The following is a 22162-nucleotide window of genomic DNA, read 5'->3' on the forward strand; positions in this document are numbered from 1 at the left end:
CTCTCCCCTGTGGGCCTCTCTGCTCCTTTATCTGGCCTGGATGTCGGGGGCGGGTGTGGAGGTGGGGTGAACGCCTGGGTCTGTATCCTTCCTTCCTCCCTCGCTTTCCAGATGGCCAGCTCAGGGCGGGGTCCCATCTCGAGGGCGGGACCTCAGAAACGCTGGGTGGTCGTAATATAGGGGTCTTGGGTCACTGAAAGTGGAAACGGGGGTGTGTCTTGGAATTGGTGAGGAGGTTAGGGATATCAATATTGACATATAGGCAGCCAGAGTCTTCGGAGGGCCTGGACCAGCGAAAATTGATGTGTTTGCTTTTGGAACGGGGTGCCCAGAACCTGTTGCAGGAGAAAACGAATGTATCAAAACTCCCGTTCCAATGTACTGTGTTAAGGGAGAAAAGGGGGCGCTCAAGGAGGCGCCAGGTTCGGGGAGGAGATAGTGGGCTACTGTTGTATCTCAGACAGAGGCAGCAAGTGGTGTGAATGACAGGCTCCTCCAGTGAGGCCTACAAAAAGGGGTGGGGGACCTATGACCGGGCGGGGTAGGGAGAGGGCGGATATGATTTCTAGTTCGTTTCCTTCCATTGTCCTGCGACCGGACGGCTACTGCAGCTGCTTCCCCTCGAGGAGGTGGGGAAAGCCCCGAGGTGGGGGCAGTGAGAAACGCTCAGGAGACCTGGGCGTCCGGTCTCTCGCTCCAGACTCTCTTTTGAATCCTTTTAGGGATCTGGAGGGACGGACTCCCGCCCCAAGTCCGCTCGCTCTCTCCCAGTCCGGCTTACTGGGCACCCGCCGGTCGGCTACGTTTTGAGGCTGGCTGGACGCCGGGGTCCAGCGCGGCAAGAAGGCAAAGTTCGGCAATGCTTGGTTCCCTCCACGAGGGGGCGGGCGAGCACTAGCCTCGCCTCGCCGGGTCGTCTCCACCCTGCTTGGGGTGCGCTCAGACCCCAGCGAAGGATCGATTTAGTCTGGGCGGCTGAATCCTTCGGCCTCCTCCCCTATGCTCTAGTATATTTTGTACCTCTGTATCCTAAGAGGGATCTAGGGTTGGGCCGAGGGGACTTTCCCCTCAGGCTGGGGTTCCTACCTGAGGTGAGAAGTCCATGGGCTTTGGGGGCAAGGGGAGAGGTGGGACAAAAGCGGGACCTGGGCCTGGAAGCACAGGGTTTTCTTTTATAATCAAGGTAGATACTACTACCCAGATGTCTTTGGAGACATTTTTTTGAATATGATTATGAAAATTGGGTGGAGTAAACAGAAAAGAAAACAGGGAAGAGGGGTCAGGAGGAGCCTGACAATCGAAATTTTAAGTCCCCTATCTGAGAAAGAGGCATGGTCACACCCTCATATTTTGTTTGGGAAGACTTTCTAGGGAGGCAAACGGCAAACCTCATTTTGGGCGGGGTGGGGCGCTAGAGCTGTCTTCAGCTGCAAAACGGGAGTTCCTGCAATTTGGGCTCAGGAGAATATACAGTTGGTCAGGAATGACTGACCATTGTCAGTGGTGCTGGATATCCAGGCTTGAACCCTCCTCTTTAGATTTGAGTGTATCTTTGAGTGTATGAAAGAACCGCTGAGAAACTGGGAATTGGGGACCACTAAGGATTCAGGGTAGTCAAGTGGCTTTGACATATGAGGGTTACTTTGATCTCTGCCTAGTTTGGAGGTAGGAATCAGACTATGGATACCATAGGGTCTCCCTTTGGTATTAGGATAAAGTGTTACCTGGTCAATTGTGGGGTGCCTATTTATTATAGGGTGTTGATTTGATTTGTTAGGGGCATTGGGGGTTATATTCAGCCTTGAGGGCATAGGGTAAGTTTGAGACATAGGGCTGATTTTAAAGCTACATTAGTTTTGGAGGTTCTGATGCTCACAATTTGGAGACTGTACTCATCTTTGTCACCTTTGACTATCACAGCGGTTCTCAATGTGTGGGTCGCCACTTACAGGAACTGTATTAAAGGCCTGCGGCATTAGGAAGGTTGAGAACCACTGGACTATCAGGAGAGCCAAAGTAGTCATGCCAGTTTTGGGGTACAGTCTTTTGGGGAGTCCCATATAAATTTCAAGGATCAGATTCAGTTGAGGGGACATGAAATTCAGTTTGGAGTTTTAAAATTAGTTTGAGATAGATCATAGGAAAATGGAATTAAGTATGAAGGCTGTCTGTAATTGGGGGGCCTGCAAGGCAGAAGCAAAGTTTTATGTTTGAATCTTGTAGAAACTCACTTTGATGGGGGGGATGTTCTTGTGTATGCATGGCTAGCCAAGAAGCTTTCTTCCTGGGGAGAAACAAGGTGAGGGTCCCCAGGGTAGGAGACTCTAATTTGGGTGTGTCCTTATTTGGGGGGTATTTTGTCACTCTTTGAGTGATTTTGGTGAAGCTGAGGGATGGATAACAAGGTGAGACTTATCTGGAATTTCATTTAATTTGGAACACAGTTCTGCTTTCGGATGTCTTTTGCTTATAGCTTCCTCTCACCCCAGATTCTAGGAATTTCTTTCTTTAGTGTACCCCCAAATAAGTCCAAGACTTAAAGGAAGAAACTTGAAAAGGGTAGTCCCTCCACTTATTACCATGCAGCTTGGATAGATCTGAGGGAGAAAAGGCAGTTTTAGCCTCTGAACCCCAGTTTCTTAAGGGAGCATACCTCAGTTTGGGGGAAGGTCGAGGAAAAAGGGGTGTCTCTTGGTAAAGAGTACGCTCCTGGCCAGGGCAGTGATGTTTCAACTGTGGCAAAGAAGGGTGGTGGTGGGGTACAAGAAGGTGATCCCTGTACCCTGATTTTCTAGGACAAGCGCCCCAAACAGAAAGCAGACAGGACTGGGAGTATGGGTGAGATGAGGGGGGAGGGGCTCCCAGCGGCAGCAGGGGCTAGAGGGTAAGCCAGGCCAGCTCCTCAAGCCTGGGTCCCTGCTCTCTTCGGCTCTCCTCCCCTCTCTCCCTCCCACCGCCCACCCCCCCAACCCAAGGAAAAAAAAAAAAACTGCCTGTGCAACAGCAATGGCAGATTCCAATCCTCCAGGCTTTCCTAAACCACCACCGAGACCAGCCGGGGGGAGGGGAAGGGAGGATCGGGCTTTCCTGCTTCCTTAAGGCAGGAGCAATGAGCTTGACCTCCTGGCCCCTAGCCCTTTGAAGAGTGTCCCCCAGCTCTGGAAGCCAGGTGTCCTGGACCCTAGCCCCCGAGCGGGGGTGGGGGGGGGCCTGGAGAGACGGGGAGGAGGAAGGAGGGAGTGACTTCCAAAATTGGCATCGGGACAGAGCAGGGCTGGCGGGAGGCAGGCAAAAGACGGAATTTTCCTGAAAAAACGGGGGTATCTGAGGACCCCAAATTTGGGGAGCTAGTCCAGGACCGTCCTCCCAACATCCTAGATTTTTTTGGGATTTTTTGGGGACCCTGGGACCCCTCTAGATGGGGTGAGGAATGTAGTGTTGGGGGAATCTGACTGGGGCATTGCAGCTGCCTCTCCCGCCGAGTTGGAGACGGATGGGCTGGGACGGGTTTTGGGGGGGTGTCCCCAATTCTGACTGGGAGTGGAGAAACCCCCTCCTGAGCTTTCTTGTGGGGGTCCCTCCTCCCCAGGGCACTCCCCAGCCCCTGAGCCAGCCGAGAGGAAGGAGGCCAGCGATGCGACTGGGGCAGCTCCTTTCTCCTGCACCCCAAATGTGAGGGATGCACCCCAAAATTTGCTCCTTTCAAAATAGGGGACCAGGATCTCAGGGGAGAGTAGCTGAGGTAAGTGGGGAGGAAAGTGTCCCCTGTTTTCAGGAGAGACGTGGCGGTTGGGGGGGAGGTTTGGAGGTGCGTGCTGGGGTGGGGTTGGGCTTTGTCAGTCTTGGAATTGGGGGGATGATTGGAGAGGTTTTCTCTTACACCCCTAAACTGCAACCCCCCAGGTGGAAACCAAAAGCTGAGACTAGAGAGCCCTCAACATCTCCAGCCATTAGGACAGTGTTTGATTTCTCTTTTACCCCCACAAAGGCTCTGCCGAGGGTGGGAGCTGGGGGCATCTGTTCAATATGGGGGCTAAGGAGGGTGGAGTGAGGTGAAGGAGGCCATGGCAGGGTTTGATGTAGGACAGATAGGGGTTTTGGGGGTCTGGCATCCTTGGGGGCCTAAAAGAACTGCTTACATACACCACCTTAGATCATTTTGATTGCTAAGAGTTTTGGGGGGTGTGTCAGAAGGGGGAGCGGTAAAAGGTGGGATGAGATATGGGAAGATAACTTTTGGGTGTTAGAGGATATTATTTTGATTTACAGAGGAATTTTTGCCCCTGAATTTTGCTTTTTTGGGGGTGCTATTTAAAAATCAAGTCCTAGACAAGAGAAAAAGCCTGAGGGAAGGCCTAGGGTGGGGGCTGGGGAGAGACATATTTGTCTCAGCTTAAACGTGGCTTTCTGGGGTGGGCCCGCTGCCTGGGCCTGGTGATGGGCTGATGGAAGTTGTTGTGGGGGTGGGGCTTGGGTCCTGTGGGTCCCTGGGCAGTGGGAACCACACTGGGGGTTGACTACTAGCCCCTAGGTCCAGATGACCCTCTTCCTGGGCCCTGCTTCTCTCCTTTTCCCCTGGCCTCCATTTCCTGCCTTTGGCCTCCATCTTGTGGCAGGCCCAGGGCCCAGGGCAACTTCCGGCCCCCCTCTCCTAACCGGGTTCCAGCCCCACCACCTCTGGACTGCCAACTCCCAACCCTGCTGTCCTTGGCCCTCTGTCTCTCCTCGCTTTTCTCTTGGGTTCTGACCCAGGGAGGGGAGGAACAGACACAGGAAGCCTTGGGTCTCTGCCCTTGCTGAGTCGGGAGGCAGTTTCTTGGTCCCCTACAGTCATTCCCCATTTATTCTGCCTCACCCCACCCAAGGGATCTCCTGAACTGAGTTCCTACAGAGGGAAGATGGTCCAATCTAATTATACTGTGAGCTCATCCCTGTCCCGTTGCTATTTAGCTTCTATCCCTGGTTCCTGGTTTTCCCCAATTGTTTTGGAGGCCATGTTTGCCTCTTAAGCCTTCTCTATCTCCCTACTCTTGATGGTGGTTGTTGGTAGTGGGATCTTCCCATCACTGTGTTGTGCTCTCTTCCTCTCAACCCAGCCCAGTCCTGCTCCCGCCCCAGCAGCACACTGTGGTTTGTACGGCACTGTGGCCACGTCCAAACCACACTGTGGTGTTAGAGCGAGGGTGGGGGAGGCACCGCTGAGGCTTGGCCCTGTGAGGCCATCCTGGAGAAGCAACACAAAAAACATCTGGGGCCCTGCGACAAACTGCAAGGTGGGGAAGAAGGAGGTGGGGTATGAAAGCACTGGAAACAGCCCCTCTAAACTTCCCAGGGTAGGCTCAGGAATACTGTCTGCCAGAGACCTTGGAAGTCAGTTCTGCCACCAGATAGCAAAGTGGAGTCTTTGTTGCCCACACCCAGCTCCTCTGGCTCTAGCAGCACTGAAATATTGGCACTGGGAAGCAAATCTGCCAATATTTGCTGTGCTGCTCCAGGCAGGGTAGCGAGAACTACTAAGGAGGGGCTAAGCCCCTGAAGGTTGAGGAGAAAAGAGGCAACAGCCCTCTCCTGTTAACATTTAGCAGACAACACCAAGCTAAGAGGGAAATCTTTATTGTTTTCTATAAAAATGTCCATCAGATAGAAGGCAAAGGGGTTGGGGAAGACACTTATATGGGAACAACAAGGTGGACAGCCCCAGCAGCTTTCTGGCCCTCTCGTGCAGTCCTTGCTCAGAGTACCCAGCAATCCAACAGGTCCAGGGTGAACAGTGAAAGGGGTCAGAGGTGGCAGGCTCAGTGGGAGAGTAGAGGAAGATCAGTAGAGGTCATGAGAAGGCCAGAATCCAGGGTCAGGCTGTCTGGAACAGGAAGTAAAATGGGCCGAGATGGAGCAAGCCCCAAGCATGCTTCGAAGACAACACCCACCTCCCCAAAACACTGCTACTTACTAACCAATCCCCTGTATGGTGTATGAGAGTACCTTCTCTTCTGAGTCCTCTGTATAAGGGAGAGGTTCCTGCTGAGAACCTCCTTTCTCTGCCCCTTTGGCTAGTATAGGAGGAGGAGGATGCCTACCCTGGTCGAAGCTGAGTTTCTTGGCTGGAGGAGTCTCTCCCAGCCCTTCAATATCCACTAGGTCACTGTTGCCATCGGAGTCGTTCAGAGCACTGAGTGTCACATCTAGGAGGAAGACATAAGCTAGATTCTAGGATCCCCTGACTGTTCCACCCACCTCCAACCCAACTTTCCAAAGCTCCCTCACCCCTCTGCCTCTTTCTGGGGACCTCCACAGAAACAGATTTGTCCTCCTTTGACCCAGGCCCTTTTCTCTCACTGAACCTCAGCCGGGAACTTTAAGCCTTAGGCAGCAACTCCACAGCCCTCACCAGCCTTCTGTTTCTTTATGGGGGGACCCCCAGCCTCAGGGACACTGGAGCTGCTGGGTGGAGGGGCAGCTGGAGGTGACAAGACACCAGAAGCCACCTTCTTGGGCCCTTTCTTGGGTGACTCAGCTGGAAGAGGGATGCCAGAGTCTTCATATACCTTGCGTTTCACAGTGGTCTTTATCTGAGCCCTGAAGAGAAGAGAGAGAGGGTTAGGAATTAATCATCAGAGAGGCAGAGGGAAGAAGGAAAGGGAGGGGAAGGGGTAATGAACCACTCTGAAGGAATTCTGGGAGCCCTTTCCTAAGAATCCAGGTCAGGGCCCCAACCCATGAGTAGGGTTCTCATTTTCCTGAAATTCTGCATGCACTCGGGGAGGATGGAGTGTGAAGAGTGAAGTCCTTGAACTAAGTAGTGGTAAAGGTCTATCCTCTAATTCTCTTCTGGGAAAGATATATGGATGTTGCAGGCCACCACCAAATAAGGCTTGGTGATTTACGGTAGATTGGGACTGATCAGCAAACTGGTTCAGTATCACACTATCCCTGGGAATACTGCAGTACAGCCTCAAAAGTCTATAACCAGGGAACTCCTATTATCAAACGCAATAAATGAGTATCTCAGGCAAGCAAAAATCAAATTCTTGTAAGGTCCTGATTACCACAGCATTTCAGGAACTTCAGACCAATTGTGACAATTCTATTCTTTCAGTCCTCAAGGGGATTTTAGCAAAACTAGCAACAAAGTAGTAAAGATGAGCTGGAAAGGAGTCCTGAGGAAGACGGAACAACGGGTAAGGAGAAAGAAAGCTGCCCACCCCCCTTTCTCTGCCAGCCACCCTCCCTCACACTGTCCGTTCCTTGATGACACAGCTGATGTGATTAAGATCGTCCCCAAATCGCTTCACAGCAGCCCTCAGCATCTCTATCTCCGTCTCTGTCCACTTCGCACTGTCAGAAGGGGAGAGGGGGATAGCAAAAAAAAAAAAAAAAAAAAAGGCAGGCAGGAGGGGTGTGGAGCCAGCCCACAGGCTATGCATTCCACAGCCTACCAGCCACCCCTTCCCAATCTCTGGGCCCCCTCCCACTGATGATGCACAAAGAGGGCCTCCTAAAAAAAAAAAACTCTTAAGCCCCTGAGGGAACCCTGAGGCTCCCCAACGTCATGAAATCTCAACAGCCTCCACCTTAGAACACCCATCTCCCCAAACAACGTGAAACCGGTGCTATAAACCTCACACTGAAACTAGTCCAACAAGAAGGGTCCTTACAAGCAGAACCCCTGAACATAGTCTGCCAGAATTCCTTACGAACCGGGGGGTGGGTGGTAGTGGTGGTGGTGGTTTGTGGTCTGCCGATATGCAGCAGAGTCGAACTGGGAAATATGAGCCCAGGTTATGGGCCTCAGTCTGTATTTTTATCTGTCATTCATTCCTTCATTCAATAATCATTTATTAACACCTACTCCGCGCTGTGCCAGGCACAAAGAGAAACTAACATCTGTCCCTGTCCTAGAGAGGGTCCATGTCTGTGACTGAATCCATGCTTTCGCTCTCTGCGTCCACGTCCCAGTCCAGGCTCACGTACCCGGCAGGTGAAGAGTCGGCCACAGGATGTAGCTGCATCGTCAGCTCCCCGAGCTTGGTGAAGGCAGCCCCTGCAGCGGAGAAGATCTCTCCGACCTGGGGGCGGGGCAGCGTTATGGGGGGCAGGCGCACACACCCATCGCCGTCCGGCCCGGAGCCCCTTGCCCCACCCCATGCACGGCTCCCGCCCGCCCCCGGCCCCCCTCCCGGAGAGGAAGAGCCGAAAGTCAGTTGCGGGATCACCCCCGCCCTCCCGTGGCCGCCAGGGAGCGCTGTCCGCAAGGGAGGTCGAACCTTTGTGGACGCTGACGTCATGGCCCCACGCGCCTCCTCACGGAGACGCCGCCGCTGCCGCAACCACCACCACCACGCGAGCCCGAACCACGGAGAGCCCGGCGACTGAAAGGCTCCGGCTCCCGTGCAGGAAGTCCCGCCCTCCCCACAGTCGATTGGTTGAAGTCCAGCCCCGCCTCATCAATCGCAGTCCTAGACCCCCTTGGCGCTCCCAGGGAAGGAGAGATGGAAGCCACCGCCTCACTTCCGCCTGGCTTCACTCCACTTCCGTCCAGGGGTCGGGACTCGCGAAGGAGGTCGACCTCCAGCAGCAGCCCGGTCCCCGCCCTCTTACCCAAGCACAAACAAGGCTTAAGAGTGCAGATTCTCTTTATTGTGGTACAGGACAAAGCAAAGAAGCTAGAGAGAGTGAACGGCCAGCCTCCGTTCCCTTTGCTCTAGGGCCCGAGGGGGAACAAGGGATTCAGTCTCTAGCCCGTGAAACCCAGTCCCGGAGAGAGCGCTAGAATGGGTAAAACGACCCAGGTGAGGGTGGAGGGAGTCTTTAAATAGAGGAGGGGGCTGGGGAGGGGAAACTGGACCTCTAGCGCACCATATATTCTTTGCGCTTATTGAGCCGAACTTGGCAGAATGAGAAGCCTCCGAGGAGGAGGTAAAGGCCCGCGGCGATGAAACAGTTGTAGCTCACTTGCTCGTAAAGGTTGTATATTTTCTGGGGGCCATTCCTGGAGGTGGAGATTAGATAGAGAAGTGTTAAACCTTAATAGCCATAAAGGTTTACCGAGCACTGACCAAGAGACAGACACTATTCTAAGAGTTTTTAGGTGTATTATTCAATCTTTTTGACCATCATATATGATGAGTTCTATTATTGTATCCATTTTGCAGAGGTGGACTGAGGTACAATGAAGTAAAATACCTAAAGAGGCCACATCTACAATGGCGGGTTTAGGAGGGCTGCTGAGTCTGGCTCCCAATGTAACTCTATTCTGAAGACTTAAGCAGCTTTCCTTTGCCGTTTCCCCAACCTTGGTGCCCCAAACATCCAGCCCCCCCGCACATAAATTTACCCCCAACGCCGCCTCCCACACCTGATAACTTACTCAAAATCTTTCTCCGTGAAGGGAACGTCCTCAATTAACACAGCGGAATGGACGTTGAAAAATATTCCGAGCATTATCTGAAAAATGAGAATGGCTAGGTTGTTGAATACGGGTACCTCCTGGTCACTTTCTAAACCCATCCCATTTCTAATGTTGCCACAACACCTGGGTCTGGGATAAACCAGAACAAGGTATGATTAGGGGTGGTTGTTGCTCGAATAGGGAATAGGGATTGAGCTGGTTACACTGAGACAAGTGGCTCGGGCAACGGCGGGAATAGTGAGCAATCAATCTTTCCCAGAACCCAAATAGTCCTCCTCCCCAAAGGCGTCATTATCACGGGACAGTGCGGAAGAGGTGAGGGAGAACCGGCACTTCTTCATATTATTCCATCTTAGAAGTGGGGGGCGGTTAAAGTCCTGGAGAAACATGGCCCAGCCACAGATTTCGGTTACAAGCACTCCTTTCCCCCCTCCACCCCATATCCTCCAACTCAAGCATCTCTTAGGAACCTCACTCTTCTTTCTCTTACCTTTAAGGGGTTTCCAAATTTACGAGCCCCGGCTCCTCCCATTCCTGCTTTCACCTCTCCACCCTGCTCCATTTCCCAATTCTCAATCTCGGCTCTATCCTGTTCTTCAGCGGCCAGTAGGTCAACCCACTCCTCCAACCTGCTCGGTGTCTTCTAAGGCCCAGAGTTCCCTTGCCTTTTAACCCTCCAACCCCGGAGCCCCCAGGCTCTCTTCCGATTCTCGTCGGGGAATCACCTCACCAACATGATCACTCCCCAGGCGCTGAGGACGATGCCGCAGGCGGCCAGCTTCGGCCCACAGCACAGGAGAGACGCCATTTAGAAGGAACTTGGGGATAGTGCCAGGGTGAGCCCGCTGGAAAGACGGTGGGAAGAAGCCCGGGATGCGCCCGCAGGGCTGCGGGAGGGCGGGCCTTCGGCCCCAACCATTGTGTCAGAGGGGGTGGCAAGGGTAGAGCGCGAGGCACCTCAAAGTCCTACCGGGACTTCTGCGTCAGGAGGCGGTGTGTGGAACCAAAGAGGTTGTTCCTAAACCCTTATTGACCTAGGTAGCGGGGCATGAATATTGGAAGAGCGAGGACCCCCAGTTTCTTGGTTCCCCTTCCCACTCCGGGTTGGAATAGAACGAGCTGGCAGTCACGTGGCCAAGTTTGGTAAGTCATGTGACGAGGAACTCACTGTGACTGGTCGGGGGTGGGAGGGGGGAAGGTCTAATTCTAGCGGAATCTCCTGGTAACTTGGGTAAAGGGCTCTTACGTGGAGGATTGGAACTATCTGATTTCCCCCAAAGATACCTTAGTCTCACTTGGTATCCTGTGATGGGGAATTGGTGAGTGAGACAAAGAGATTTATACCTAGAGAGAGCGCTCCTGTCTCTTATTTACTTATTCTGACATAGTAAAAAGGAGGCAGGCGCTACTTTCCCAGGGGAAGCGTGCTGTTGTGGCCAGAACGCTTTAAAACTGCTGAGGGTTCTTGGCATTGGAAATGCTTAAGTAACATTTTATCATTGCACTTGGAATACTGTGTAGCTCTAGATGCCAAATCCAGGAAAAATATGAGGTTAGGAAAAGTCCAAGGAAAGCCGAGTCAATGAGGAAGTTGTGAAGGTGAGCAGTCCTGTATATATGCTGAAGAAAGGAATAAGAACACAAAAATGTCACTTTGCTTCCCTATTGTAAACCATGGAAGCTGATTATCTAAGTCCTTTGAATAAGGTAGGATACAAAATTTAAAATATGAATAGATCATTCCCTCCAAAAAAAAGTTTTCATACTTTGCTGGTGAGAGGCAGATATGTAATAATTGGGGGAAAGAAGGATGTTTGAAGAACACAGTCTAGTGAGAACAGTGACCTCAGCATAATTGAGAGGAATCATTTTGATCCTGAGACTCCAGAGCCAAAGACTCACTGTGCATATTTTATGCATACTGTTCTTAAAAGGTTGTGAAAGAGAACTTGGAACCTGGGAAACACGCAGAGATCCCAGGGTACTAAATAGACTGAGATAGTGGCCTTGAAACATGAATTTCATATTTCTTTTCTCTCTCTCTCTTTTTTTTTATTGAATGGTAACTACATTAATGCACTTCTGGGGTACAGTGTGCGGTTTTCACACGCAATCCGATACACTTCCATCAAATTGGTTAACATAGCTTTCATGTCATTTTCTTAGTTATTATTTTAAAACGTTCACATCATTCTACTCTTAGAAAGATTCACTTGTACCTTTGTAAGAAAAACATGAATTTCATATTTCTTTTATTTGGGACTGTCTGGAGAAAGAAGACATTTTTGGGCAAAGGTTTTCATTTTGCCCTAGAAACACCATTCTTATTAGGTCCCTTTGGAATATATGTGTGAATAGGAGAAATGAGGTTTCAGGAATTTCCTTTTTTTTTTTAGAGATAGAGTTTCACTTTGTTGCCTTCAGTAGAGTGCCATGGTGTCACAGCTCATAGCAACCTCCAGCTCTTGGGTTTAGGTGATTCTTTTGCCTCAGTCTCCTGAGTAGCTGGGAATACAGGAGCTTGCCACAATGCCCGGCTATTTTTTGTTGCAGTTTGGCTGAGCCAGGTTTGAACCTGCCATCCTCGGTACATGGGGCCAGCACCCTACTCACTGGGCCACAGGCGCTGCCCATAGATTCAGGAATTTCTGACTTTGCCAACAAGCATGCAATTTGTTCCTGGGAACAGAGAATTCTCCCTCAACCATGATCTTAGAGATTTGGGAAGTAGGGTCAGGGCCTCAGGGTAATGTAGAAGGAAGGCCAAATCCAGCCTGTAGCCTGTGCCTGTCTCAAACAAAGTACTTTTTCATTTTTCAATGGTTGAATAAACTAAAAATATTTTACAACGTGTGAGGCTCATATCTATAGATAAAACTTTATTGGAACACAGTAGCATTCACTTACACGTTGCCTATGGTTGTCTTATTGCTGCACGCAATGGGGCAGGTGAGTAATTGTGACATAGACTGGCCTATGAAGCCAAAAATATTATCTTACTTTACACAGAAAAAGTTTATTGCCCTCTCAGCTAGTGAGATACTGATGGGGGAGAAGAAAGCCTTAGCAGCAGAGACTTAGGAAAGTATGAAATTCAAGATGGAAATATCAGTCCTAAAGTTGAGGTGAAGTCTTCCGGGTAGGGAGGCCTTAGGGCTCAGATAGTGATACTGTTTTCTATGCGGCTGGGCTTCAGATATTCATAGGGCAGGTCAAGTTGCTCATTGCGGGCTATGATCTTCTTTTCCAGGTTTTCTAAATCTGTTTGGAATTGGTTTAGCACAGCTTTGGCCTTGGGGTTTGAGAAGTAATTTTCTTTGTGATGCCCCAGAGGCACCTGAGACAGAACAAAGGATCAGTTTTTAGTCTGAAGACAGAAGCGATGTTGTTTCCTTTCCCAATGTTATTTCCCTCTCTCTAGAGTGCCCTCTCACCATGTCTGGCTGGCGGCGACCCAGATGCCATGAGATAGTCATTTGAAGACAGGCCTGCTGGACATCTGGTAGTGACCCCATCACTGTGGCCATTGTCACATCTTCCTTGGTGGTGGGTGGAGGCATCCGCATTGTGCATGGGGCATTAGGGACCCAGGCATACCAGTCCAGCTCCAGGAAGAAAATGCAAGCCTGGAACTTAAAGTTTGAACTCCCATCTCTCCCTCAGGTCTTCCAAGGTCCAGACACTTGCCCTCAGGGACCTGGGCTTTCCACCCTTCCTACCTGGCCTTGGTTGATGGCCCCATGCTGAACAGTGCATGTGAAGACACACATGGTAAGGAAATGGCAGAGTTGAGCCTGGGACTGGAAGGAGATAGGGAAACCTGGGCGGGAAAAGAACAGGATTTAGAGGCTATAGCATATAAGGATAGAAATAAAGCCTGATGTCTTGGGATGTTCATATTTTAGACTTGATAAGTGTTATGTTCATTTATTTAGATATATTTGCATCAGACATGGGTTTCAATCTTGCCTCAGTCACTTATAGCATTTTTTTTTGGCCAGGGCCGGGTTTGAGCCCACCATGTCTGGTATATGGGGCCAGCGCTCTATGCCTTTGAGCCACAGGTGCCGCCTACACTTATAGCTTTTTTTCATCTGTAAAATGTGGATGATATCTACTTTATAAATGAGGTCAAAATCAGCTCGTGTGCACTAATTGCTCAATTAGTTGTTAGGGAACAGCTGAGGGCTGAAAGATTCTGAATGATCAGATAGCCCCTGCCTCAAAAAGTGGTTAAGAATTTCGGGATGCTTCTTCTTATTCCCAAATAGGCAAGTATACAGTTTGGTACTATAATGGTGGTGTGGTGCACCCACAGATTCCCCAGGGAGATGCTCCCTCTAGGGTGCAAGTGTTTGCTGCATTCTCAGGATTGGCCATAATGGATCCCCAGTAAATGTTGGTAGTTGTCCCACGGAGGCAGTTACAAATCTCTGTGCTATAAGGTGAGGAATAAGAAATTATGAATTTCAGCTCAGCGTCCATAGCTCAGTGAATAGGGTGCCGGCCACATACACTTAGGCTGGTGGGTTTGAACCAGGCCTGGGCTTGCTAAACAACAATGACAGCTACAATCAAAAATAGCCAGGCGTTGTGGCAGGCACCTGTAGTCCCAGCTACTCGGGAGGCTGAGGCAAGAGAATTGCTTAAGCCCAAGAGTTTGAGGTTGCTGTGAGCTGTGATGCTATAGTACTCTACTGAGGGTGATATAGTGCGATTCTGTCTCAAGAAAAAAAAAGAAAAAAGAAATTATGAATTTACATGTCATAGCAAGAGGGGCTTCCCACAAGGGGTTAGTTCAGGCCATTCATTTCACAGTGGATGCGGGGGCTCAGAGTCCCAATAATCCCATTTGTTAAGTGGAACAAATGTAATTACTCCTATTTTATAGGTTAAGAAAATCAAAGACCAGAGGTACTAAACTGCTTGTTAGGATGATTGCACAGTGGGGTAAATACTGACCTTGAACTTAGGCTCCTGACAGCTAATCCCATGCTGTTTTTAATGTTAGCATACTTTCACTAAAAAGTCTGCTAGGAAAATTAGGCAGAGGTGAGCTATGAGAATTGAGGGAGAATAAGGGGGAAGGAAGAATGAGAGGCAACTAGTGGAGGTTAGTTAATTCGTGTGTTACAAACTGAGTATGTGTCCCCCAAGTCTATGATACTTTGTCATAGCAACCCAAATTGACTATGTGAATATTGAATTTCAAAACAGATGAGTTTGGGGAGGAGATGGGTCAGCAAGGAAAGAAGGGTCTTTTGGGACATGTGGAGCCTAAGGGACAGTACTGAGAAATATACAGTTTGGTACTGTAGGGGTGGGGTGGTGCACCCCATGGTGCAAGTGTTTGCTGCATTCCCAGGATTGGCCATAATGGATCCCCAGTAAATGTTGGTAGTGTTCTGTGGAGGCAGAGGTGTTAGTTTGAAGCCTAAGGGGGAGGGGCTGGAGAATAATTCAGAACAGTCCATGTAGGCCTGTGTGTTAGAGGACGATGAGTCCAGGAAGGGCTAAAGAAAGTTTGTGTCTTTCTTTCCCAGAGGTTAAAATGTGGGGGGTGGCGGTGCCCATAGCTCAGCGGCTAGGGCGCCAGCCACATATACCCAGGCTGGTGGGTTCGAACTCAGCCTGGACCAGCTAAACAACAATGACAACTGCAACAAAAAATAGCTGGGTGTTGTGGCAGGCACCTGTAGTCCCAGCTGCTTGGGAGGCTGAGGCAAGAGAATCACTTAAGCCCAAGAGTTTGAGGTTGCTGTGAGCTGTGTTGCCACGGCACTCTACCAATGACGACCTGGTGAGACAATCTCAAAAAAAAAAAAAAAAGTAGGAGGTGAGGAGTGACTGATGGTAGTGTGTACATTTTGGGTGGGAGGTAGAAGAGGAGAAAAGGCTGGATTGGCTAAAGGAATCTGAGCCCCAGGGATCAGGGACCTTAGGTTGGGTTTGAGGTAAACAATGTATAGTATTGAGTTTGCACCTAGAAATGACCTTGCACTGTGGCAAGTATGCTGTATGCCTGGACTCTTGTGTGTGTGTACTGGGCAGTAGCAGGCAGTACCAGAGGGAGAAATACAGGGTGGTCATTATGGGCTTTGGTCAGAAAAATCTTATCATTTATATTCTTTTTTAATTTTTACTCTGTCATGCTTGGTACAGTACCATGGCATCATACCTCACAGCAACCTCAAACTCTTGGGCTCAAAAGATCCTCTTGCCTCAGCCTCCCAAGAAGCTGGGACTACAGGCCTCTGCTATAACCCCCAGCTAGTTTTTAGTAGAGATGGGGTCTCATTCTTGCTCAGGCTGGTCTTGAACTCCTGAGCTCAGGTGATCCACCCGCCTTAGCCTCCCAGAGTGCTAGGATTACAGGTGTGAGCCACCATATCGAGCCATCCCATTTATATTCTATGAAGAGAAACAGACCCTAGCACACACTGGGCAGAAGCCCTCACTCTCGCTGTGATTCTGGTGTGGCTGGGCCCCATGAAGTAGCAGGTTAGGGTGACCACCTGGGGGTGGGCATGGGGGTGGGGTTTATAACCAGGGTCCCTGAGGAGAATAGTCCTTTGGTGTCTAGAACTGTCCTGAGTTTTAGGAGGTGTGAATAAGATTCAGATGCTTCCCTGTGTGGAGGGAGGAGTGTGTGGTGAGGGGTTGGGGTCCTGGCCCAGAAGGACAGGACTGGGAAGGGGCTCTGGCAGAGTCTCCCATGTGCTCCTGTCTCCAGGACAGATCTTACCTCGGTCCTGGGCCTGGCACAGCCCCACCTCTGTGATCTCCCCACACCAGGCCTGCAGCTCAGGGTCCCCCCTCACGACATCATCCCTTTGGTAGAAGAGGTGGACAATGCCCTCCACATACCTGCCCAGAGAAGGGAGGTGAGCTAACAGAGTAGAAGGCTCCAGCTTCTGAACTCTGCTCCTTTCTCCCTGGCATCTGCCCAGCTGCTGTATGTGGGGAGGAACCTCATAACACTTGTCTGTGGGGATATCCTCTGTGCTTTAAAAACACTAGTGTCTCATGGGAGGAGGTGAAGGTGAGTAGTTCTAGGATTTCCCTATGTATGGTTGCTGGCCAGGCTTTCTAGCAAAATTCTGATTTTTCCAGACTCCCAGTCTGCCCACCAAACTCTCCTAATCTGTGTTCTCTGCCCCATTCCTGTCTCTTCCCTCTCAGAGCTCACCCACTCTCTGTTCACCCTTCCTTGTCTCTCCCCAGACTTGAGCTCTTGGCTCCTCCTGGCTGCCTCTCCTGTTTTCATTGTGCTTTTGCCCCATGCTGCCCTCAAGCCAGAGCCCCTCTCCCAACACCCCTCCATTCCTCAGCTCCCTCTCACCCACCGGGCAATGATCTCCCAGAGCTGTAAAGCATCGTGGGCATAGAGAGCACTTGGAATTCCCAGCAGGCCTCGGTCAGCCAGATCATCAGGAGGACAGAGGGAGCGGTAGGTCAGCTGAGCCATTGCCCGACGGAGCAGCTGCACATGGCCCCCTCCACCTGTGCTCACTACCTGGGACAAAAGAGTTGACAGGTCTTGAGGGATGGAAGCAGGGCTGGAGGACTGTGGCATACTAGAGAAAGGGGTCAGGGGTGGGGTGTTCAGAGTTATGGGTCTTAAGGTCTTAGCTGTAAAGGGACAGGGCTTGTGGGTTTAAGGGTCAGGACATTCACAGAGGTTGATCCAAGATCTTGAAAGTGGCAGAGATCATAGCTGAAATGTTACAGGGCTGTACACTCCATTCCTTCCTCACCTTATCAAATATTCCTCCATCTGAGATAAGTTTGGTGCGGGCCCGGGTATTAATTTCCATGGTGTAGCGGATATGGGGGATCAGGAGCTGGGGTAGAAGAGATTGGAGAGGTTAGTGGAAGCCATACTTAGGTCCTTCCTTGTAAGACCTGGCACCTAGCACAGTGTCTTCTCTCTTCTTTGAGACTGTTTCACTCAGGGTTCTAGGCTAGAGTGCTGTGGCATCATTCTAGCTCATAGCACCTCAAACTCCTGGGTTCAAGCAGTCCTCTTCCCTCAGCCTCCCAAGAAGCTGGGACTACAGGCACCTGCCACAACACTCAGCTAATTTTTCTATTTTAGTAGATACAGGGTCTCAGTCTTGCACAGGCTGGTCTTGACCTCCTGAGCTTAAGCAATTTTCCTGCCTCAGCCTCTGAAAGTGCTAGGATTAGAGGTGTGAGCCACTGCCCTTGGCCCTTTTCTCCTCTTGATGCTTTCCTCCCTGCTGCTGCCTTGACAGGTTGGGCCCCTGATTCTCTGATCACTCACTCTTATGTTCTCCAGTTTCCCTGTGGGTTGATGTTTGGAGCCACACTGACCAGGATTTCAACCTAGACTTCTACCACTCACTTGATACTTGGTTAACCTTTATCTGCAGTCTCCACATCTGTCAACAGGGGACAGTAGGGTGGTGCCTGTGGCTCAGTTGGTAGGGTGCTGGCCCCTTATACCTGGGGTGGTGGGTTTGAATCTGGCCCTGCCCAAACTGCAGCAAAAAATAGCCTGCCATTGTGCTGGGTGCCTATAGTCCCAGCTACTCAGGACGCTGAGGCAAGAGAATTGCCTAAGCCCAGGAGTGAGCGGTTGCTGTGAGCTGTGATGCCACAGTACTCTACTGAGGGCGATAAAGTGAGACTCTGTCTCTTAAAAAAAAAAAAAACGGAGCAGTAATAGGATCTCTTAGAGGCTATGTGATGCTTGAGTGATGTACAAAGAATATTTAGTACATACAAATGTCCACAAATAGTGGCTTTTATTGTTCTGTTTTTCCACTTTGAGTGTAGGGTCTTAAGAACGAGCCCTTTTTGATTCCTTTTTACTTCCTCTGTCATTCACATCCTCATAGCTTAAACTAGCATCTCACTATCAAAACTGCACCTCATCCTTTAGTTTGTTTCATTGTCATGTGTTTTAGGGAGGGCAGTTATAGTCAGAATTAGAGGAGCTATCTTGAGCAACTTGCTTATACAGCAGAGGAGCTGTTATCAAATCTGCCTTCACTCTCTTTAGGCACTGTCAGACCCCGTGTCTCCTGCATTTCCTTAGCTATTAAAAAAGGCCACCTGATCCTCACATGCATTTCTTTTTATTTCTTACTTTCCATGTAGTTAATATGCAGATTTCATGGAATTTTGGTATTTATCTGAATGGGAATACCACACAGGGAAAGACCCAAGTGATACCTTTGGTATTAAGATGTCAGAGCAGCTTACATTTTTTCTGAAATTTAGAAAATTCAGGAAAATGCTGAATGTCATGGAAAGCCCAAAGTCCACATGAGGAGGAAGGAAGATGCTTAAGGACAACCCTTAATAATGACAATACACACCAAGAACTAATTTTTTTTTTATAGCATTTAGTATGTGGCACACCATTATGTCATTTATCCCTTCACAACCCAATGATTGAGATCCTGCTATCCTTACTTAATGATGAGGACACCTAGTAGTACTGAGGCCAAGATTTGGGATTCAGTCCCTGGCAGTCCAAATCCAGAATACACAGAGGTAGCCGCTGTGACATTTGCAGGCATAATCCTCCCATGTGTCTAGTAACAACTCAGCTGTTGATGGGATGAAATTGTTGTGTGGTGTAGAGACAGGTTAGGGGCTGCACTAGTGAGGGGAATCGTAAGTGTGAAGAGGCTTTACCTTTTCAAGTGGAGCAGAAGTTGGTGATACAGGAGGCATAATGAGAGAACTAAAATTCAAGATTCTGTTAATTAGACTGGTCTTCCCAAGTGGAACAATTCAGTTCTCTATCTAATACCCAATTACATGCCTTGCCAACACTTCAAACTCCATGTATCTACAACTGAATACCTCATTTTTGTCCTGAAACTGGCTGCTTCTAACTTTACAGTTTCTGACAATTACTCTGGTTCATAAGCTTATATCATTTTTCTGTTCCCCTCTGCTATATTCCTTGTATGTAAAGTGTCATCAAGACTTTGAGAACTTGGCTCGGTGCCTGTAGCACAGTGGTTAGGGTGCCAGTCATTTACACCGAGGGTAGCAGGTTCGAACCCAGCCTGGGCCAGCTAAACAATAATAACTGTGGCAAAAAATAGCCAGGCATTGTGGATGCTTGTAGTCCGAGCTGCTTGAGAGGCTGAGGCAAGAGAATCGCTTGAGCCCAGGAGTTGGAGGTTGCTGTGAGCTGTGATGCCATGGCACTCTACCAAGGGCAACACATAGTGAGACTCTATCTCAAAAAAAAAAAAAAAGACTTAGAGAACAGACTGGGCATTGGCTCACACCTATAATCCTAGCACTTTGGGAACCTGAGGCAGGTAGATTGCCTGAGCTTGAGAGACCAGCTTGAGCAAGAGTGAGACCCATCTCTACTAAAAATAGGAAAAAAAAACTAGCCAAGTGTTGTGGTGGGCACCTGTAGACCTGGCTACTTGGGAGGCTGAGGTAGGAGGATCTCTTGAACCTGGGAGTTTGAGGATGCTTCGAACTATGACACCATAGTACTCTAACCCAAGGTAACAGAAAAAGACTCTTGTCTCAGAAAAAAAGAAAGATTTTGAGAACATATTTGAACAAGCACAAGCCTTATTTTGCTATCTTCTGCCTAGCAATAGATACCTAAATCACTATTTTATAAAATTACAGTATTTCTAGGTCAGTACAGTATATCCACCCAGTGCATTTGTAGGTGTTGCAGCAGTTTAGACTTGTAGCTTTTCTCTCTCCCATCTTGTACCCAGGCACACTGCAGCTACGGTTCCCTCCCTTCCACAAGTTTTTAGCTTTTTTCTTTTTCATTCTTGTCACCACCATGTAATGTACATCTTTATCCACTTCACTCTTGGGCAAGTTTGAGTAGCCTGCTTGGCTGCTCTCCTTGCCTTTTGATTTGTTTCTATGTAGCTGACTACTCGGTTGTGGCAGAACATTCTCCACCAATACTATACTGTTTATAGGCTGTCTTTTGTGATTTCAAACTCTAGTTCCAGGTATTGTTCTTTGGTTGGTTCTTAGGTGAATCATTTGTTTTCCTGGCTAAATACTAAATCTACTAAGGCAGGCATAAGGCTTTTGTTTTATTAATAATATTTCAGGTATCCTGCAAGCCCACTGTTAGATAGTTGGATCTCTGAGAATCTCAGAGGGTTCCTTTCTGATGTATCCTGAAGAATTGTTAAATGACTCAACAATTAAAAGTCTCAAGATATTGATACAGTTATCTTTTCTCCCATTTTTTCATTCACAGATTACTATAAAGGTTTTTTTGTGGCGGCAATATAATTTGATGATGGGCTGTTCTCTCTGGGGTCTGAGAGAGATAAGACAGAGGAGCCTGTACCTTAAAGATAGGGTGCAGTCCTGGGAGGCACCTCATGGTGGCGACAGCGATAACCTCAGCTACCAAGTGAGTGTTCAGCAAATGATACTGGAGCTCGTGAAGTTGGAAATCTGCATTTCGGACCCAGGACTTTGCTAAGAGCCAGGCAAGATGGGGATCTGAAGGCAGGAACAGTGTTGGGATCTGGGAGCTGGGGTTAGGAGGCTGAATCTAGGAGAGAGAGAAATTAATTAATTATTGAATTCCCACTCTACATAGGATGTTATGGTCAGCATTCCTGGGGAAACACAGATGACTAAGTAAGATTATTGCCTTCCAGGAGGTTATAATCTAGTGAGAGGAATGAGACCCCTTCCACCCTGCCTGTCACTGGCTGTATTGCTGTGATGGTTGGGTTGAATGCAGGAGAGTTGGAAGCAGGGAGTCCAGTAAGGAGGTCCTAACAGTACTTTAGAGAAATATGGTAAGGGTCAGAGCTCAGGTGGTGGTGGAGTGTAAAGGAGATGTGTAAGGTTATTAACAGTGCTTAGCAACTAACTGTTAATAGTGAGGAAAGATATTGAAGAGACAATGGGCGTTCAGAGTCAGAGGCCACTGAGACATTAAATGGCGATTCTCAAAGTATTTTTTGAATAGTATTGTCAGCATAACTTTGGCCCTTATATGAAATGCCAATTCTGACTCCCCACCCCAGACATACTGAATCAGAAAGTCTGGTCGCGGGACCCAGAAACATGTGTTTTAACAAGCATTTCAGGTGATTCTCTTGCACACTACAGTTTGAGAACTCCCAAAAGGCCATTATGACTTTTGAACAAGTACTTCTAGTTGGATGAATCAGGGGACACCAGAGTGCAAACAACACAAACAGTGACATGAGGACAGGTCTCAGTGATTGAAAATGGGGTTTGGGGAGCCAAAAGTCATGGGGCTGGGTCCCGGGAGCAGAGGCTGAGGTAGACAGAGCACAGTGTTGGGAGGGGGTGTCCAGGGTGCCTCACCTGGATGACCATAGGGAGCAGCTTCCCACTGGGCTCCATTTTCAGCATGACGAGAGGGGCAGCCAGGTACTGCTTTTCTCCACGGATCACGTTGGCTGGAATTCCATCCAGTAGGATGAAGTCAGCTTCAAACAGGGAGCCATTCTGGGGAAAGGAGCAATGTATTCATTTTTAGAGTTCAAAGTCTACCCTCAGAGGGCCAGGGCAAAGGGGATGACATTTAGTGTAGCTTCTTGCTGTTGTCTATGTACATCAGTACTAGGGTCCTATTTGCAGAACTAGAACACTAGGTCCAGTTGCTTTCATTTTTTTTTTTTTTTTTTTGAGACAGAGCCTCAAGCTGTTGCCCTGGGTAGGGTGCCGTAGTGTCACTGCTCACAGCAACCTTCAACTCCTGGGCTTAAGCGATTCTCTTGCCTC

At 49.2% G+C, this 22162-nt stretch overlaps 3 protein-coding genes across 6 annotated transcripts in view; all 3 read right to left on the reverse strand.

Moving 5' to 3' along the window:
• Positions 1 to 5597: 5597 nt before the first annotated feature.
• CUNH17orf49 (chromosome unknown C17orf49 homolog) lies at positions 5598 to 10224 on the reverse strand. Of its 4 annotated transcripts, XM_023514007.1 has the most exons (8): positions 10135 to 10224; positions 9368 to 9444; positions 8265 to 8989; positions 7972 to 8066; positions 7234 to 7335; positions 6389 to 6576; positions 6078 to 6182; positions 5598 to 5856 (listed from the first exon to the last, which is right to left on the reverse strand). In XM_023514007.1, the coding sequence occupies exons 3-8, from the start codon at positions 8283 to 8285 to the stop codon at positions 5852 to 5854; spliced, it is 516 nt and encodes a 171-aa protein (XP_023369775.1). In that variant the 5' UTR covers positions 8286 to 8989; positions 9368 to 9444; positions 10135 to 10224; the 3' UTR covers positions 5598 to 5851. The 4 variants fall into 4 exon arrangements, with proteins under 4 accessions (XP_023369775.1, XP_003791233.1, XP_012661496.1 ...); XM_003791185.3 differs by lacking the exons at positions 9368 to 9444; positions 10135 to 10224 and having other exon boundaries at positions 5598 to 5860; positions 8265 to 8410; XM_012806042.2 differs by lacking the exons at positions 7234 to 7335; positions 9368 to 9444; positions 10135 to 10224 and having other exon boundaries at positions 8265 to 8410.
• RNASEK (ribonuclease K) lies at positions 8616 to 10229 on the reverse strand. The gene is made up of 3 exons (XM_003791186.3): positions 10140 to 10229; positions 9368 to 9444; positions 8616 to 8989 (listed from the first exon to the last, which is right to left on the reverse strand). Exons 1-3 carry the CDS (start codon positions 10215 to 10217, stop codon positions 8848 to 8850), a joined length of 297 nt encoding a protein of 98 aa, XP_003791234.1. The 5' UTR covers positions 10218 to 10229; the 3' UTR covers positions 8616 to 8847.
• Positions 10230 to 12280: 2051 nt separating this feature from the next.
• ALOX12 (arachidonate 12-lipoxygenase, 12S type) overlaps positions 12281 to 22162 on the reverse strand; it is a 14081-nt gene continuing 4199 nt past the window's right edge. Inside the window, exons 7-14 of the mRNA XM_003791187.1 lie at positions 21743 to 21886; positions 20742 to 20951; positions 17167 to 17253; positions 16756 to 16925; positions 16155 to 16276; positions 13129 to 13229; positions 12844 to 13014; positions 12281 to 12746 (exon numbers count right to left, since the gene is read on the reverse strand). Of these exons, the coding sequence (XP_003791235.1) occupies positions 12567 to 12746; positions 12844 to 13014; positions 13129 to 13229; positions 16155 to 16276; positions 16756 to 16925; positions 17167 to 17253; positions 20742 to 20951; positions 21743 to 21886 (1185 nt within the window). The 3' untranslated portion in view covers positions 12281 to 12566. The remainder of the gene's footprint in view (positions 12747 to 12843; positions 13015 to 13128; positions 13230 to 16154; positions 16277 to 16755; positions 16926 to 17166; positions 17254 to 20741; positions 20952 to 21742; positions 21887 to 22162) is intronic.

Source organism: Otolemur garnettii, unplaced genomic scaffold (genome assembly GCF_000181295.1).
Source record: "Otolemur garnettii isolate 467f Iridium unplaced genomic scaffold, OtoGar3 scaffold00046, whole genome shotgun sequence".
NCBI classification, from domain to species: Eukaryota; Metazoa; Chordata; class Mammalia; order Primates; family Galagidae; genus Otolemur; species Otolemur garnettii.

What these genes read in the sequence shown, in the direction of transcription:
- CUNH17orf49 (XM_003791185.3), bottom strand. Translation starts at nt 8,285, where the DNA reads ATGACGTCAGCGTCCACAAAG. An exon ending in GCCGACTCTTCACCTGCCGG is followed by an intron (nt 7,336 to 7,971) that starts GTACGTGAGCCT and finishes CCCTTCTGACAG; the next exon opens with TGCGAAGTGGACAGAGACGG. An exon ending in CATAAAGAAACAGAAGGCTG is followed by an intron (nt 6,183 to 6,388) that starts GTGAGGGCTGTG and finishes TCTTCCTCCTAG; the next exon opens with ATGTGACACTCAGTGCTCTG.
- RNASEK (XM_003791186.3), bottom strand. Translation starts at nt 10,217, where the DNA reads ATGGCGTCTCTCCTGTGCTGTGGGCCGAAGCTGGCCGCCTGCGGCATC. An exon ending in CCTGGGGAGTGATCATGTTG is followed by an intron (nt 9,445 to 10,139) that starts GTGAGGTGATTC and finishes CTCATTTTTCAG; the next exon opens with ATAATGCTCGGAATATTTTT. An exon ending in TTCACGGAGAAAGATTTTGA is followed by an intron (nt 8,990 to 9,367) that starts GTAAGTTATCAG and finishes CTCCACCTCCAG; the next exon opens with GAATGGCCCCCAGAAAATAT.